Source organism: Crinia signifera, chromosome 11 (assembly GCF_055691185.1).
Source record: "Crinia signifera chromosome 11, ASM5569118v1, whole genome shotgun sequence".
Taxonomy (NCBI): Eukaryota; Metazoa; Chordata; class Amphibia; order Anura; family Myobatrachidae; genus Crinia; species Crinia signifera.
Genome location: NC_139227.1, coordinates 15,025,213 through 15,040,983, shown reverse-complemented (window position 1 = coordinate 15,040,983; position 15,771 = coordinate 15,025,213). Strand labels below are relative to the sequence as shown.

Sequence of the window (15,771 nt, the reverse complement as noted above, 5' to 3'; positions counted from 1 at the left end):
AGGTGGCGGGCACAAGGACTGTAGCGGTCTGCCGGAGGTGTGTAGATACATGCATACAAAGCTACATATGCGCAAACATATACGCTTTCTTTAATGCACATAATGCTAAACCATCTATAGCTGATTTGCATCAGGCAAGGGGTGTGGCCAGGCATGGAGGCGTGGCCATAACCTGTACGCGGCACCTGCATCAGGCTTCAGATGTTCACTTTTATTGGAGTTTTGGAGTATTTGCCAAATAGGTTACTGAACTTTTTTGAATCAGCACCCTGAGATAAAAGTTTACTATATATTTGGAAATATAGTAGTAAATTAAATAAATATATTGTGGTTCGGATATGTGGTGGTGCAATTTTGTGCTTCTGAATGCCTAGGCACACTGGGTCTGATTCGCCATGGTCCGATAAGCAGCATACATTCGCTGCCTAGCTAGCCCATAAATGCCACCCACTGTCTAGCCGAATGCCTTCCCCCCACCGCTGAATTCCCTCGGTCCCATGCATCCCATCCGTTAAAAAACATATTAGTTACAGTGGGAAGGTTTGAGTTGCGGTACATCGCAAGGGAAGGAAAAGAGGATCCCCACACAATGGGAAGGCATAGAAGAGAGTTATTAGAAAAACATAACAAAGTGAAAACCAAAGCAAAAAATATAGCAGCAGATATAGAAAAAAGTGGGTGCAGATGTTGTCACACACAGGGAAACAGGACTGAACGTGTGCATACAAACGCAGTCTATGTGTAACATAGAAATGTACAAATGTAAGAGCAGCAATGGTGACACAGCTATGGAAAAGTACACAAGGCTTGTCGGGAACATGGAAAAACAACAATTTATTCTTATCGTGCTAAAATTATTCTTTCAACAGGATAAACTATTTTGAATATGTGGATTTTGAGAGCGCGCTAGAGAGAATAATTGGGGAAGGTACTGTTTCTATGTGGTAGAGCACAGGTTCTCAAAGTCGGTCCTCAGGACCCCACACGGTGCATGTTTTTAAGATCTCCTCACAGAATCACAAGTGAAATAATTATCTCCACCTGTGGATCTTTTAAAATGTGTCAGTCAGTAATGAGTGCACCTGTCGGGTCCCGAGTAAGCTTAATGTGATAAGGTCAAAGATATATGATGAAGCCTGAACTGGTTTCTGGAGGAAATATGGCTAGCCAGTGTCGGAACTTGCAGAGTGGATGCAAATGCCCGATAGGAATACTCAACTTGTTGCTGTATTTGAAATAACTCACCCAAATCTAATTGTATCTGCACCTGTTACACCTGTCCCCCCTACAGTGCACATGGTTTTGTCCATCTGAGAAGGAATTTGCCTCTAAGAGTGAACTAGAATAAGGCCCTCTGTGAGGAGACCTGCAAAACTTTGAGAACCTGTGTTCTATCCTGTTTCTGCCAGTAATGCCCAACCCCATAATGGCTGCTTTACAACTATGTGCGGCCACTGAGCATGCGCAGAAGCCTCAGTTACAGCCGATATTAACACCAAGCAGGAGGTCCGGAACTTTCCCTGCGCTGCTGCTGTCCCTATCGATTGATTGCATCAGCCCGGCCCCGCCCCCTGTCACATCGCGCTGCTCTGATTGGTACACGTTTGGCCATGAGACCCCAGCCCAGCCAATAGGCGCCGTCCACACAATGTTTTGGTAACATGAGCGCACGTATAAAAGCCGCAGCCCGAGCGCCGCGCGTGAGATCCGAGCAGGGAGCCCAGTGCGGTTGGAGGAAGTGACGCGGCCCGGACTAGTTTCAGCCATGGCGGACGGAGACGTGACCCTGTTGATTCGCAGCCCCAGCCTGAAGCAGGATGAGCGGGAGGTGACGGCTCCGCGCAGCATTTCGGTCCGGGAGCTTAAGGCCCAGCTGAGACGGGAGCTGCCCGGTCACCCGGTGAGAGCAGGGGGTGGCTGGGCCTATAGCGGGGGGAGGGGCTCAGTGTTGCATCATAGTCTCTCCCTGGCTTGGAGTACAGCAGGATCTAATGCAAGGAACCACAAGGCTCAGCACATCCTGCAGCTTGGGTGTAAGCTGGCCTTGCTGGGACTTGTAGTACCACTACGGCTGCCTAGGTGGGGTTCGGCCCACTTGTTTACTAAGAGCTTTCCCCTGTCCCCATGCTCAGCTGTGATTGCAACAGTAAAATCTATATACTGTCCTCACACCTGGCCCATATACTCTCATGCTCTCTACCACTGGAACATGGTGTATGGGGAGATGTATCAGATCTGGTTGTGAGATTAAGGGGCCTTTTTATCAAACCAAAGGACTGACTGCAGCTTCCACATCCCACTTCCACCCCTCTTATTACCACCTGCAGCCGCAGCTGTTATCAATATCCGGGATGCAAAGTCTACCTGCTATTGGCCCACTCAGTTACTGCCATCTTATGGTAAGCACCACATTCCTAGCCTGCAGCTTCCCTGGAACCCTTGCTGGAAAATGCTGCTGTGCATATACTGTCAGTGTGACAACCAGTGAGCAGTACCCATGGCACGACACTCTGCACATTCCGACGGTTATCCTACCCCTTGTGGGCTGGCTAATCACCCAAGGTTCTGTTCTCCCTCTATGGGGGGTCAGGGACCTCCACAACAGAGAATAGCCCTTGTAAGTCTACCAACTGTTGGGCATTATACAGTCAGAATACCGATGTCGGTGTACGCAGTCAGAATGTCATCCAGGGTCCGGTGGGGATGGGCCCATTTCTCAGCCCCTGTCCATGCGGGGGTCGGATGATACATCTGGTATGTGATTCTGGGCATTAACGCACTGATATTGGGTTGCAAGTTAAATCAATGTTATCTGGGCCCCGAAATACCAGTCAGTTTGTCAACTTACAGGTGGTGCTTAAACCACAGAAGCTGATTGCATGGTATCTTCCAAGATGTCAGTCTCCCCATTATTTTCTTTATAACATAGACAACACACTAGTGCAGGCATGTCCAAACTATGGCCCTCCAGCTGTTGTGAAACGAAGAGTCCCATCATGCCTTGCCACAGTGTTGCTATCAGGGAATGCTAAAACTATTGCAAGGCATGCTGGGATGTGTAGTTTCACAACAGCTGGAGGGCCACAGTTTGGACATGCCTGCACTAGGGTAAATTTATCAACAGCTAATTTAATGAGCAGTTTGGTTTGTGCGGGGTGAAACTGGTGCATACTTTGAACTCCCCATGCATGAGTGGACATATAAACTCCACACAGAGGACATTGGTCAGGAGCTGATGAGATGAAACGTCACTTTGGAATTGCCACCACACCAATAAGTTGTCAGCTTGGATATAATTGCTTTTTTCTTTTACTCCCAGCTAATGGGACTGTTGCCTGTTAAAATGGTCAATAATATGCTGCCTACAACAGTGTTTTATTTAGTTTCCTCCATGAAAGTTTATTGTGTACTTTGTCTACCACGGTCTGATCTGAGGAGGGGGCATAGCGAGCTGTTCCTCCCCCAGCATTTATTAGGGACAGTGTTAAGGCCCTGTAGGTTACAGCCACCTGTGTTTTGACATTGGCCTGGTTTTGTAGGAGAAACTGCAGCTGCACTACATACTGTAGGAATGGTATGATATGGGGGCGTGTTGTGTTCGGCCTCCTACCCCAGGCACTGATTGGTCTGTTATTATGTGCAGACAAAACTGCCTAAGACAAGTCTGGCTACAGGTCTGCCCAGTTTACAAACCGTACTAGTTTGATGGGTTCCCCTGTTTACTATAGCTGGTATACATGCTCAGGAAGTCCTTTAGTGTTACACTGTGCTTAGAAATGGGCCATTCCATGTTGCGTATGGGAAAGCTGTAAGAAATGGGCCATTCCATGTTACGTATGGGAAACTGTAAGAAATGGGCCATTCCATGTTACGTATGTGGAAAGCTGTAAAAAATGGGCCATTCCGTGTTAGGTATGGGGAAAGCTGTAAGAAATGGGCCATTCCGTGTTAGGTATGGGGAAAGCTGTAAGAAATGGGCCATTCCGTGTTAGGTATGGGCCATTCCGTGTTACGTATGGGAAAACTGTAAGAAATGGGCCATTCCGTGTTACGTATGGGAAAGCTGTAAGAAATGGGCCATTCCGTGTTACGTATGGGAAAGCTGTAAGAAATGGGCCATTCCGTGTTACGTATGGGAAACCTGTAAGAAATGGGCCATTCCGTGTTACGTATGGGAAAGCTGTAAGAAATGGGCCATTCCGTGTTACGTATGGGGAAAGCTGTAAGAAATGGGCCATTCCGTGTTACGTATGGGAAAGCTGTAAGAAATGGGCCATTCCGTGTTACGTATGGGAAAGCTGTAAGAAATGGGCCATTCCGTGTTACGTATGGGGAAAGCTGTAAGAAATGGGCCATTCCGTGTTACATATGGGAAAACTGTAAGAAATGGGCCATTCCGTGTTAGGTATGGGAAAGCTGTAAGAAATGGGCCATTCCGTGTTACGTATGGGGAAAGCTGTAAGAAATGGGCCATTCCATGTTACATATGGGGAAAGCTGCAAGAAATGGGCCATTCCATGTTACGTATGGGGAAAGCTGCAAGAAATGGGCCATTCCATGTTACGTATGGGGAAAGCTGTAAGAAATGGGCCATTCCATGTTACGTATGGGGAAAGCTGTAAGAAATGGGCCATTCCGTGTTATGTATGGGAAAGCTGTAAGAAATGGGCCATTCCGTGTTACGTATGGGAAAGCTGTAAGAAATGGGCCATTTCGTGTTACGTATGGGAAAGCTGGAAGAAATGGGCCATTCCGTGTTGTGTACGGGAAAGCTGGAAGAAATGGGCCATTCCGTGTTGTGTACGGGAAAGCTGGAAGAAATGGGCCATTCCGTGTTGGGTATGGGGAAAGCTGTAAGAAATGGGCCATTCCCTGTTAGGTATGGGGAAAGCTGTAAGAAATGGGCCATTCCGTGTTGGGTATGGGGAAAGCTGTAAGAAATGGGCCATTCCGTGTTACGTATGGGAAAGCTGTAAGAAATGGGCCATTCCGTGTTACGTATGGGAAAGCTGTAAGAAATGGGCCATTCCGTGTTACGTATGGGGAAAGCTGTAAGAAATGGGCCATTCCGTGTTACGTATGGGGAAAGCTGTAAGAAATGGGCCATTCCGTGTTACGTATGGGAAAGCTGTAAGAAATGGGCCATTCTGTGTTACGTATGGGAAAGCTGTAAGAAATGGCTGCACTTACGTATAAGGAAGTCTATGTAATTACTGAAGCAGCTCTATCCTGCTGAGGACTGGAACTTCTGCATAACTGGAGAATGATACGTCACGGTCTTTGCATATGTACTATATGAATATAGGTCAGATTATTATGCTTAGATCTGTAGTGAGATTATTCAGAAAACACATTTTTTCCACTTACAATTCTGAAAGTCATTGGGTACGATGTCTTGCCCATGGCTGGTGCAAAGATTTGTTTTGCCAATTAGTCGGCAAGCGTCTACTCATGTTTTGCAGTCTACAGATTGATCTTCATACAACATTGATTAATTTGGGCCAAACTGCCCCTGCGCCAGATCCTGTGTGACTTTGAGCGGCTCTTCTGCTGAATATGACTCAGTCGTGACACGATGAGGGTAGAGTGCACCAGGAGGCTGGGGACGCGACGAGGGTAGAGTGCACCAGGAGGCTGGGGATGCGACGAGGGTAGAGTGCACCAGGAGGCTGGGGATGCGACGAGGGTAGAGTGCACCAGGAGGCTGGGGATGCGACGAGGGTAGAGTGCACCAGGAGGCTGGGGATGCGACGAGGGTAGAGTGCACCAGGAGGCTGGGGGCGCGACGAGGGTAGAGTGCACCAGGAGGCTGGGGACGCGACGAGGGTAGAGTGCACCAGGAGGCTGGGGACGCGACGAGGGTAGAGTGCACCAGGAGGCTGGGGACGCGACGAGGGTAGAGTGCACCAGGAGGCTGGGGATGCGACGAGGGTAGAGGGCCACCAGGAGGCTGGGGACGCGACGAGGGTAGAGGGCACCAGGAGACTGCGGGTTAATTTCATGTGCAGTCTGAAGTTCTAAAACTTATTTCCAATAACATTGTTCTGTGTATAGACTGTCATTGAGGTAATTCTATTCTCCACGATGGGAGAGAGCACCTGGCGCTATTCCAATCAGCCTGCTGCAAACGCAGACGAGAAGTAGGGCGGCGATGCTGGTTTAAGCCCTGGCGCGGGGCACTGAAGTTTGAAAATGCCTGTGCGTGTGACTCCCACGAGTACCAGCATTCTCCAACGTTCTTAGAATAACACTGTTCTCTCTTGGTGCTATTCACAGCGTGGACAATAGAATTGGCCCCTCTGTTGTATTTTTGACAGAAAAACATGCCCACCACTATCAGAGATACACAGGACCTGGTGGCTCACTCATGCCAGGCATCGCCTATTGAGGCTAGATGTATGAGGACACATTTATAGAATACATATGTTCATGGTGTTGATTCTAGCACCCGCCATCTTTGAAAACCCATGCAGTTCCTCTTCCCTGCCTCGGGCGTCGCTGTCTGCTGTGGTGTTTCTAGCACAGGTCTGGTTTGCATATCAGTGCTGATATCCAGACCGCACTGTGCTAGAAGCACTACAGCAGACAGCGACACCCCAGGCAGGGAAGAGGAACTGCATGGGTTTTCAAAGATGGCGGGTGCTAGAATGACCACTGCGTTCATCTCCTTGCTTTGTTCTGGAGTGCGCACGCCTCCATCAGTACAATGTTCTGAGCTTTCTTTATGCTGTTGTCTTACAGATGGAGCAAGACCAAAGGCTGATCTATTCTGGGAAGCTGCTCCCTGATCACCTGAAGCTTAATGAGGTCCTGTCCAAGGTAAAGAGCTGCTTTGTGAGCGCGTGGTTTTGTTAATCATTATGTAAGCAGTGTTTGTGCAAGTGGCCATTTCATAGTTTTCCTAAATGTAAATGTTTTTGCTTGGCAGGAGCCCAGACATGTCCTGCACCTGGTCTGCTCTGTGAAAAGCCCTGTGCCGACTCAGGTATGTGGGTTACAGTTGATTATGAAATGCGTGTAATCCCACCAATGGTTTAATGATAGGTGTACAGGGTCAAATTGCTTTTGAGGCGGTAATAGAATTTACTCTCACAAGATAGCGCTGTTGTGCTAGTCATCCGCTGTGCAGGGTTATCTGACATCTTTCATTTGTCTCTTGGCAAAATCCTTTCGTCAGCGGAAGGTGGATTTGGTTTAAACGGATGTTCAGTAGGGTTAAACACCTTCAAGTGGTCCATCAGCGCACCAGTGGGCAAGAAATTCCTTTAGTGCTATGGAATTGCCTGAATGAAGCATGGTAGATTCACAGGTATCAGTGTCCCCTTGCGGGCTTCACAGGTATCAGTGTCCCCTTGCGGGCTTCACAGGTATCCATGTCCCCTCGCGGGGCTCGCCACGCTTCGGGCTCGCCACACTTTCTATTCTCGACTCCACACCGACGTGGATAGTGGGGGTATGAAAAGGTCGTAGGACGCGTACCGCCGACCCTCACGATGCGATTTTTCCCTGTACGATGCCCATCGTGGGAGCTGTGATACTACACAAGTACCAAAGAAATGTCTCAAGTAGTACCTGAAGAAAGTGAGGGTGATTAGTTGGTGGCAGACTGTCTTAGCCAAGTCTGTATGCTCCCTTACTACAAGCTTGTGTGGTATTATGCGCTGGGTGAGATGGCTCAGTAGTCTGATTTTATGACCTAATGCCAATAAAACTGAACAATGACAGGTGCCGTTTTATGTTTGTACATAATGACTGGGTGGCATCAGTAATTATATCAACAATAATTAATCTCGTGTCTCCAGGGTCAAGACAGCAAGCATCAGCAGCCGGTTGTCACACCCAGTGCACCCAGCAATGTAACTCCTCAAGCAGATGGCATCAGACAGCGGAATTTCTCACAGAATGTTCCGGCAGCACAGATAAACACACCCAGGTACTAAACCAGATTCTAATACAGGCTTCTATTGACTCAATGCATAAATACGTCGTCAATGCATTCCTATACAAGACTTCACATTTTTTGTTTTGTTTTCATAGGTCCGAAGGAATGAACCCGGCTTTCTCTCCATTCTCTGTGTATAGCCCCCAGCAGATTATGTGGCTACAACAAATGTATGCCAGGCAGTACTATATGCAATAGTAAGTATATTTTATGATCTAAAATATCAGGTTATTGAAGCTTTTGTCAGAGCACGTTCATCCGGAATAGGATCATTCGTCAGGTTGCATTTAGGTCGACTTGCATTTAGGGTCGACTTGCATTTAGGGTCGACTTGCATTTAGGGTCGACTTGCATTTAGGGTCGACTTGCATTTAGGGTCGACTTGCATTTAGGTTCGACTTGCATTTAGGTTCGACTTGCATTTAGGTTCGACTTGCATTTAGGTTCGACTTGCATTTAGGGTCGACTTGCATTTAGGTCGACTTGCATTTAGGTCGACTTGCATTTAGGTCGACTTGCATTTAGGTCGACTGGGTCATTATGTCGACATGGTTTTTTTTTTTTTTAAGTGTCGACAGTCAACATAGCACCGCTCGGCACACTATTTTATTCTCCCACCACGCCCTAGTGGATGGTAGGGCATGAAATACCGCCTGTCGGCACATGTCGACTCATAAACCAGTCAAGTGACCCCATGTCGACCTTTTGCCTGTTGACCTTCCCCATGTCGACCTAATGACCACGTCGACCTTAGGTCATGTCGACCTAATGCTTGGAGACCTAAATGCTGTAGACAATATGACCGTATCCCATTCATCCATGGTGAACGAGATTAGCTGTAGTCGTCATTCCATATCTCATACCTGTGTTGCTTTCTCCACCAGCTACGCTGCAGCTGCTGCTACCACTTCACCATCCCAGCGACGACAGGAGATACCAGTTGTACCACCTGCTGCTCCGGATCCACTGCCTCACCCCTTTCCTGCAGCCAACCAGGCTCCCATCCCTGAAGGTCCGGCCCCAATAAATCCAGGAGCCAATCAAAACCTGCGCATGAACGCTCAAGGAGGGTTAGTGGAGGAGGAGGATGATGTGAACAGAGACTGGTTGGACTGGGTGTACACAGCGGCACGGTTTTCAATCTTCCTCAGTATTCTGTATTTCTACTCAAGCCTGAGCAGATTCATGATGGTCCTCTGTGCCATGATACTGATGTATCTGTAAGTATCCAGTTCATGTAGTCGGCAAGTTCCACTTTGTATGCAAGCAGGGATATAATGGAAGGAAGGGTCACGCATGGTATTCTGCCTGCGTTCAGTCTGTTACTACATCAAGGGTGAAATATAATAGGGTGAGAGCTACAGAAAAAGAGAGATTTGGTAATAAGTCTCCAGTTTGTTTGTTTTAAAGCGGCAATCATTTACACTGCAAAGCCAGTTTGATTTTGCAGTGTAAATGATTGCCGCTTTAAAAAACTGGAGGTTTCTTACCAAATCTCTCACTTTCTGATTCTCTCATCCTATTTCACTAGTTTCATCTGGCCTCACCCAAACCCCCACGCTGCTTGGCCTGAGAGCTGAGTGACTTTGGTGTTTAAAGTTTGATCTAGACATTAGATCAGTTTTGCCACCTTCAGTCCACACTGGGAACACGAAGCATTTTGGGAGTGCACAGTCTTCTGCTGCATATTTACTGGCCTGTGGTTACCCAGCATGGGTGGGGAAATCATGCTGCAAAGAGTGATCTGATGCTGTACCGTGAGGTGCAGCATCAGATCACAGAAGCGTGTAGGAGGTTATTTACACCCTTTTCGCAGCTTTAATCCCTTCAGTGTTTTTTTTTTTTTTTTTTTTTTTTTAGGTAGTGCTCCCCACTGGGGTGAGTTGTTAGGGGGATGGCTACCTAAAAAAAAAAACCTCAGTGCTCAGCAGCGCTGCCTGGCCCTGCTAGACAGTCAGCCCCCCCCCCCCCCCCCCCCCCCGGCAACCCAGTGTGTTGCAACCAGGCGTCACAGACTGTCACGCAACAGCCGGGGAGGGAGGAGGAGGCGCGGCTGAGCATCCGGAGATGGCGCTAAGCGGCGGCAATCCCAAGACTTTTCCGAGCTTGCCAGTCTGGGCACTGAAGCATAGCCCGAAAACTTCTCGGGATTATCACTGAAAGGGTTAATCTATTTTGGAACAGCAGCTAGAGTCAAAGATGACACTGCTAGGACTGCTGTCAATGTCTGAATCCTTTCCGTTGTTATTGAGGAGCTACACATCACAGGATGCTCTCCAACAGATCCTATCAGGGCATCCTGGGATGTGTAGTTCCACAGCGGCTGCAGGCTGCGTGTTAAATGTCCCTGCTCCGGAACGCTATTCCCCCCCCATGTCATATGATCTAAGCTGCATTTAGTTGAAATACTTATGCGAGTTCTGCGCTTAAACTGTGGCTGTAGATTTTAATATGAAAGGAACCTTATTTTTAGCTGCTCGTGAAGCAAAGTTCATGGTCTTAATAACCTGGTTTTGACACTGAGCCATTTCTGATTGCAGCCACACAGCAGGATGGTTTCCATTCAGACAAAGACGCCCTCATGTACCCGAAGTTCCTGCTCCGCAGCCTGTCCCAAATCAACAGGATCAGAACAATAACTTGCAGGTGAGTTTGACTCTTGCTGCAGATTGTGTTGCTGTATGTACCCTTGTTTGAGTCTGTATTATGCCCATTAGGGGGGCGAGCCTTTACATTTCAAGTGACACCTGTTTCTAAAGCTGTACGTTATGACTTCAGCACCGCTGTCCCCTTAACCCTTTGAGTGCCAAGTGAATTTGTCAAAATAGGTGTGGAAAATTGCCAAGCAAACCTTGTTCAGCATAATGACCTGTAATGTTTACCTTTAACCCTTTGAGAGACGTGCAAAATATCCGCTAACATATCAGCGTCTCACATTTTATATAAGTTGAAATAAAAAAGTTGTGTAAAAAAATAATAATTTTTTTTTACACAATTTTATTTCAACTTATATAAAATGTGAGATGCTGATATTTTAGCGGATATTTTGCATAAGTTGAAATAAAATTGTGTAAAAAAAAATATATATATTTTTTTTACACAACTTTTTTATTTCAACTTATATAAAATGTGAGACGCGGATATTTTGCACGTCTCACAGATGTTGGCACTCAATACGTGTGTGTGTATATATAGTGTGATTTTAAGTCGGTGGTTCTCAAGCTGTCTAGTCAGGGTTTGAAGATGCTTTGCAAATATGATTTAATTGGTAAGTCAGTCTGTTGGATTATACACATGTACTGTGCACAAGTATACAGGAGATCTTCAAAACTTGGACTGGAGCATGGAACCAGAGTTCGGGAACCATTGACTCAGATGGTTCTTCTGTTCATTCAGATGGAATCTTTGAATGAAGAGTTTCCGGGCTGTGTAAAGATGGGAGTTCAGTAGCTGCATTCATTTAAAAGCTTGAGACTTAGGGGTGTATTCAACGATTTTTGTGAGCTGTGACAGCGAGCAGGGTCAGTATTCAACTGACTTCCTGCATACGCGGCTTCTGTAGTGAAGGGGAAACGGCGCGCGGCTGCTAAAACAGCTCATGGCTAATTGCAGCAGGTACCCTGCATTAGCTGCAAGCCTCGCTGTTTGTGGGAATCTTCACCATCCTCTGACAGCAAGTACCCCCGGAACATAGAATAGGGTGTGCGGCCGGCCCGGGGGTTAAACAGCGATGATCGCTTGTCTTCGGCGATCCTCTCCGTTTAACCCCTTCGCCGGCCGCATTGAGTACAGCCCTAGGTGTTTGTGGCTGTGATTTACACTGACTTAGTATCAGACATAGCTTTCTGATTTGTATGGTGTAAAGAAGTTTAAGGAGGAAACGGTTAACTAAACTTTTGTTCAAGCCACATCCGATAACTGCGTTTCCTGAGAATGCAGCTAATCAGTCCCCAGGGCTAGTGCGATAAGGGGCATGATGGGTGACAAGGGGCATGGTGCAGCGTCCATTGGATTGGTAGGTTATGGTGAGCACGCAAATCTATTGGCCATTTACCTACTAAGAATCTGTTTCCTTGACTTCTGGGGGGGGGGGGGGGGTTGTGTTTAGTTCTTTCCAGAATGTAAAGGGTCAACATTGTCTAGTTACAGGCCTCTGGGTTAGCAAGTAGTTATCCTCTAACACTGGCCTGGTCAACCGTTGGGTCTCCAGCTGCTGTGAAAGTACACATCCCAGCATGCATTGCCATAGTTGGCATTTCTCTTATAGCAAAACTGTGGCAAGGCATGCTGGGGCTTGTAGTTTCACAACAGCTGGAGAGCCACAGGTTATCCAGGCTGCAGATTAACCATCACAAATCACTGTCCATTAATGCATTCCAAAAACACTATTTGTATTTTTCTTTTTTTCAGCAGGAAAATGATCCAGTTGGAGAAGTCGGCGATGAGACGGCCGGAGAACCCCTCGAGACGCACTCATTCACATCTACAGCCTGGGTCTTTTTCAAAACATTTTTTGCATCGTTAATCCCAGAAGGTCCCCAAGCAGTCGTCCAGTGACGGCCTAGTGACACAGAACATTTCTGATCCGGACTTCCAGCCCATGCTTCTAGTCTTCCATCCTTTTACATTGGCCGAAAGGCAATCCGGTTAAGGAACTGATGCTTTGTAGTTTTGTAGGAGGACTGAATTTCCTACCTGAAGCATTACCGTTTTATACAAGTCCAAAGATGTGTTTACAACATGCAAATCTGAGCAGACGTCCTCTGCTCATGTCATATGATTCCTTGTGGAATGTCGGGATAATCTACACTAATTGTAGTGTTAATGAACTGTAACCATTCTAGCATACTGGGCAGCCTTGCTTTGCCGTCTCCCTGCTGTGGGGCACTTATATTACTGTACTCAGTATGCCACTTTGCATTTCAGAACTTCCTCTGTGCCCACGTTTCATGCACAGAAGCCTGCACTTTAGTGATTACTTTCAATAAATTGAAATGCTTTGTATGGTCTTTAAATGTGTTCTAGTCTTCAGACTGTGTTTTATAGTCCTGCATCTGATGTGACTGCAACTGTTGGCCCATCGGCGTTCATTGTGCAGTCACGGTCTGCCTCTAGCTCCTTGTACCGAGGCTGTATATTGGGTAGCGCACAAGACTTGCTAGAAAATGAGTTATTGTCCACTTAATAATGAAGAGTGAGTGCTCAATATAATAGAGTATTGCCCGGTGCACTGTGCGAATAGGGTGGTTTCGATTCACATTTGACTATATTGTCAAAATCGAATAGACATCGAACGGTTTTCAGCCGCATTCGATCCCAATGCGCGGCATCAAAATCAAATGGTAAAATAGACTGCAGGTAGTCTATGTAGTATTATATAGTCAATCTAATGTGTACGCTGCATGTGTGATTTCAATTCTGAATGAATCTGGTTTGAATTGCACTGTTACCGGGCCTTAGCGCTGAGCAATTATTAAACATGTTTTGGGAAGTGGTTAGAAAGTGAACACTCAAAGTAATACTTTTTTGTTGCATGGAAACACAATTTTTGTTACTCGTTTCCTAGAACGGCGACCGTAGGGAAATCGTATCGCATGGGCCTTTATAGCGGCATGTGATGTGATTTTTTTTTTATGTAATTTTTTCAATGCTCTTTGTGCTTCACTATATCGCATTGCATCTCCCGCAAAATCGCATGCGATATTATAGGGTGTGCGATGCCATTACATTAGCTATACAATGATATGATTGTATGTCCTAAAAATCGGTTTTACGCACCCCCCACTATCCACGCCACCCCGAAGCGTGAGCGCAGCGAGCCCTGCGAGGGGCGTCGAACGCATCCTCCGACTTTTTCATACCCCCACTATCCACGCCGGCGTGGAGTTGATTATATAGTGTGGCGAGGGGACGCGGATTACTTTACATGTATTATGCGTCCCCTCGCGGGGCTCAACACGCTTTGGGCTTGGTGGCATGCTGCACTCGCCACACTATATAAAATCCGCACCACGCCGACCTCTATAGTGGGGGTATGAAAGTCGGAGGACGTGTTCTGCCGCCCCTTGCGGGGCTCGCTGTGCTTGCCACGCTTCGGGGTGGGGCGGTGCGTAAAACCTATTTTAGGACATACAATCATATCATTGTACCGCTAATGTAATGGCATCGCACACCCTATAAAATTGCATGCGATTTTGCGGGAGATGTGATGCCTGGGGCACACCTAGCAGTGAATAAATGACATGAAAAAATCGCATCGCTCATCGCATGGCACTAAAATGGCCCATGCGATGCGATTTCCCTACGCAGAATAGCCCGCGCCGTTCTAGGAAACAAGTACCCAATTTTGAGGCTACTGGTGCAGAAGAACGTTTCTATTGTCGGATGACCAGTACAGGCCATGGATTGGCTAATTCTCTGGCCTGTACAAGATAGTTAACGATTGATTGTAATGGCTTGTGCAGCAGTGCACCGTTAATGTACTGTAACAACATCTTGTGTTCTAATGGACTGGCGAGTCTATTCCCAGCTACAAGATTACTTAAGTGTTCAAATGAGGCAGCATGTACAGCGCACTGCTGAAGCCTGGCCTTGTGCACATATAGCATGGCAACTGTAACTTCACTAGCTAGGAAAGCTGGATTGATACAGGGTAAAGCCACGTCCCAGCTATCTTATGTGTGGCTGGTATATATAGTTCTGCCTCTAGGTGATGGCAGGTTTTCTTCTACATTATTCTACTTAACACCTCAGTATGGGATGCAGTGTAAATCCCGGCGGTCTGGATCCCAGCGTTCAAAATCCCAACACTTTCTCCTTCCGGGGGTGTCCACAACACCCCCGGAGGGAGAATAAATTAGCGTGCCGAGCGCAGCGAGGCACCGGGCCCGCTGCATGGTGAGCGCAGCGAGCCCGCAAGGGGGGGCGATCCACGTCCCCCTTGTCGGGATTTTGGCGGTCGGGATTCCGGCGTCGGTATTTTGAACGCTGGGATTTAATACTGAATCCCTCAGTACGGCTTTCTTTGCTGGTCTCCAAAATTGTTATTTTGGTGAGAACCCATTCTCCTGTGTTAAGTTATTCAGGCTTTAGATCTGCAGGGTGTGGGTGGACGACGGGTGTTGTAAAAAAAACTTTACTTTACCATCCACGTGGTCATAAGATAATAGTGTGCTTCGCACAGCGAGGCACTGTGCCCGGAGCATGGAGAGCGCAGCAGTACTTATATGGTGTTCATACGATGCAAACATAGGTCGCAAAAAGATGAGAAACTCATATCTACCTTTGTCGACCAAAAACTATGAAAAACAGGTCGGCCTTTTCAAATTCGACCTTTTGGTTGTAGACCTAGACCCTAGACCCTAGATCCTAAAGACCAAACCTGTTTTAACTATAGGGAAACGGCAAAGCAAATTTTGCACTCCATTAATACTAGAGGAATTTTTGCCATTTTGAGCTTATTTTTGTCTCATTTCTATAATGATGCTGCTGTTCTCCCAGGATATTCTTTCAGGACATTATTCTGATGAGATGCAAATCTCCTGCTGCAACTGGGCCACAGTCCCTGAATTGGATACCAGGGTGACTCCCACGCCAATATTCTGCAATACAGCACTTCTGTTTGGTGCTGCTGCCCGAAAACCAGATTGAAGTCTGTCACAACTACCAGTCACTCGGGAAGTTGGAGGAGATCGTGGCTCTCGGTGGCTTATGAGTTGGAAGTGAACATGCAGGCTGTGCTGCTTATATAGGATTCTGTGCCCTGAAATAGATTACCTATCCACTACACATCTGGAAGCCTTTTGTACCCACACTAGAATAGCTAAATT

The 15,771-nt window shown here is 47.0% G+C and overlaps 1 protein-coding gene across 2 annotated transcripts; it reads left to right on the top strand.

The window, feature by feature from the left end:
* The first annotated feature begins 1,598 nt into the window (after window positions 1-1,598).
* HERPUD1 (homocysteine inducible ER protein with ubiquitin like domain 1) lies at window positions 1,599-12,951 on the top strand. Of its 2 annotated transcripts, none has more exons than XM_083165576.1 (8): window positions 1,599-1,900; window positions 6,742-6,819; window positions 6,929-6,985; window positions 7,803-7,933; window positions 8,038-8,139; window positions 8,827-9,162; window positions 10,483-10,588; window positions 12,356-12,951. In XM_083165576.1, exons 1-8 carry the CDS (start codon window positions 1,766-1,768, stop codon window positions 12,497-12,499), a joined length of 1,089 nt encoding a protein of 362 aa, XP_083021702.1. In that variant the 5' UTR covers window positions 1,599-1,765; the 3' UTR covers window positions 12,500-12,951. The 2 variants fall into 2 exon arrangements, with proteins under 2 accessions (XP_083021702.1, XP_083021701.1); XM_083165575.1 differs by having other exon boundaries at window positions 1,660-1,900; window positions 12,353-12,951.
* The last annotated feature ends 2,820 nt before the right edge of the window (window positions 12,952-15,771 follow it).

Bases quoted from the DNA above. Each gene is read 5' to 3' on its own strand.
- HERPUD1 (XM_083165575.1), top strand. From the start codon at position 1,766: ATGGCGGACGGAGACGTGACCCTGTTGATTCGCAGCCCCAGCCTGAAG. The intron at 6,820-6,928 runs GTAAAGAGCTGC...TTTGCTTGGCAG, and splicing joins TTAATGAGGTCCTGTCCAAG to GAGCCCAGACATGTCCTGCA. The intron at 10,589-12,352 runs GTGAGTTTGACT...TCTTTTTTTCAG, and splicing joins ATCAGAACAATAACTTGCAG to CAGGAAAATGATCCAGTTGG.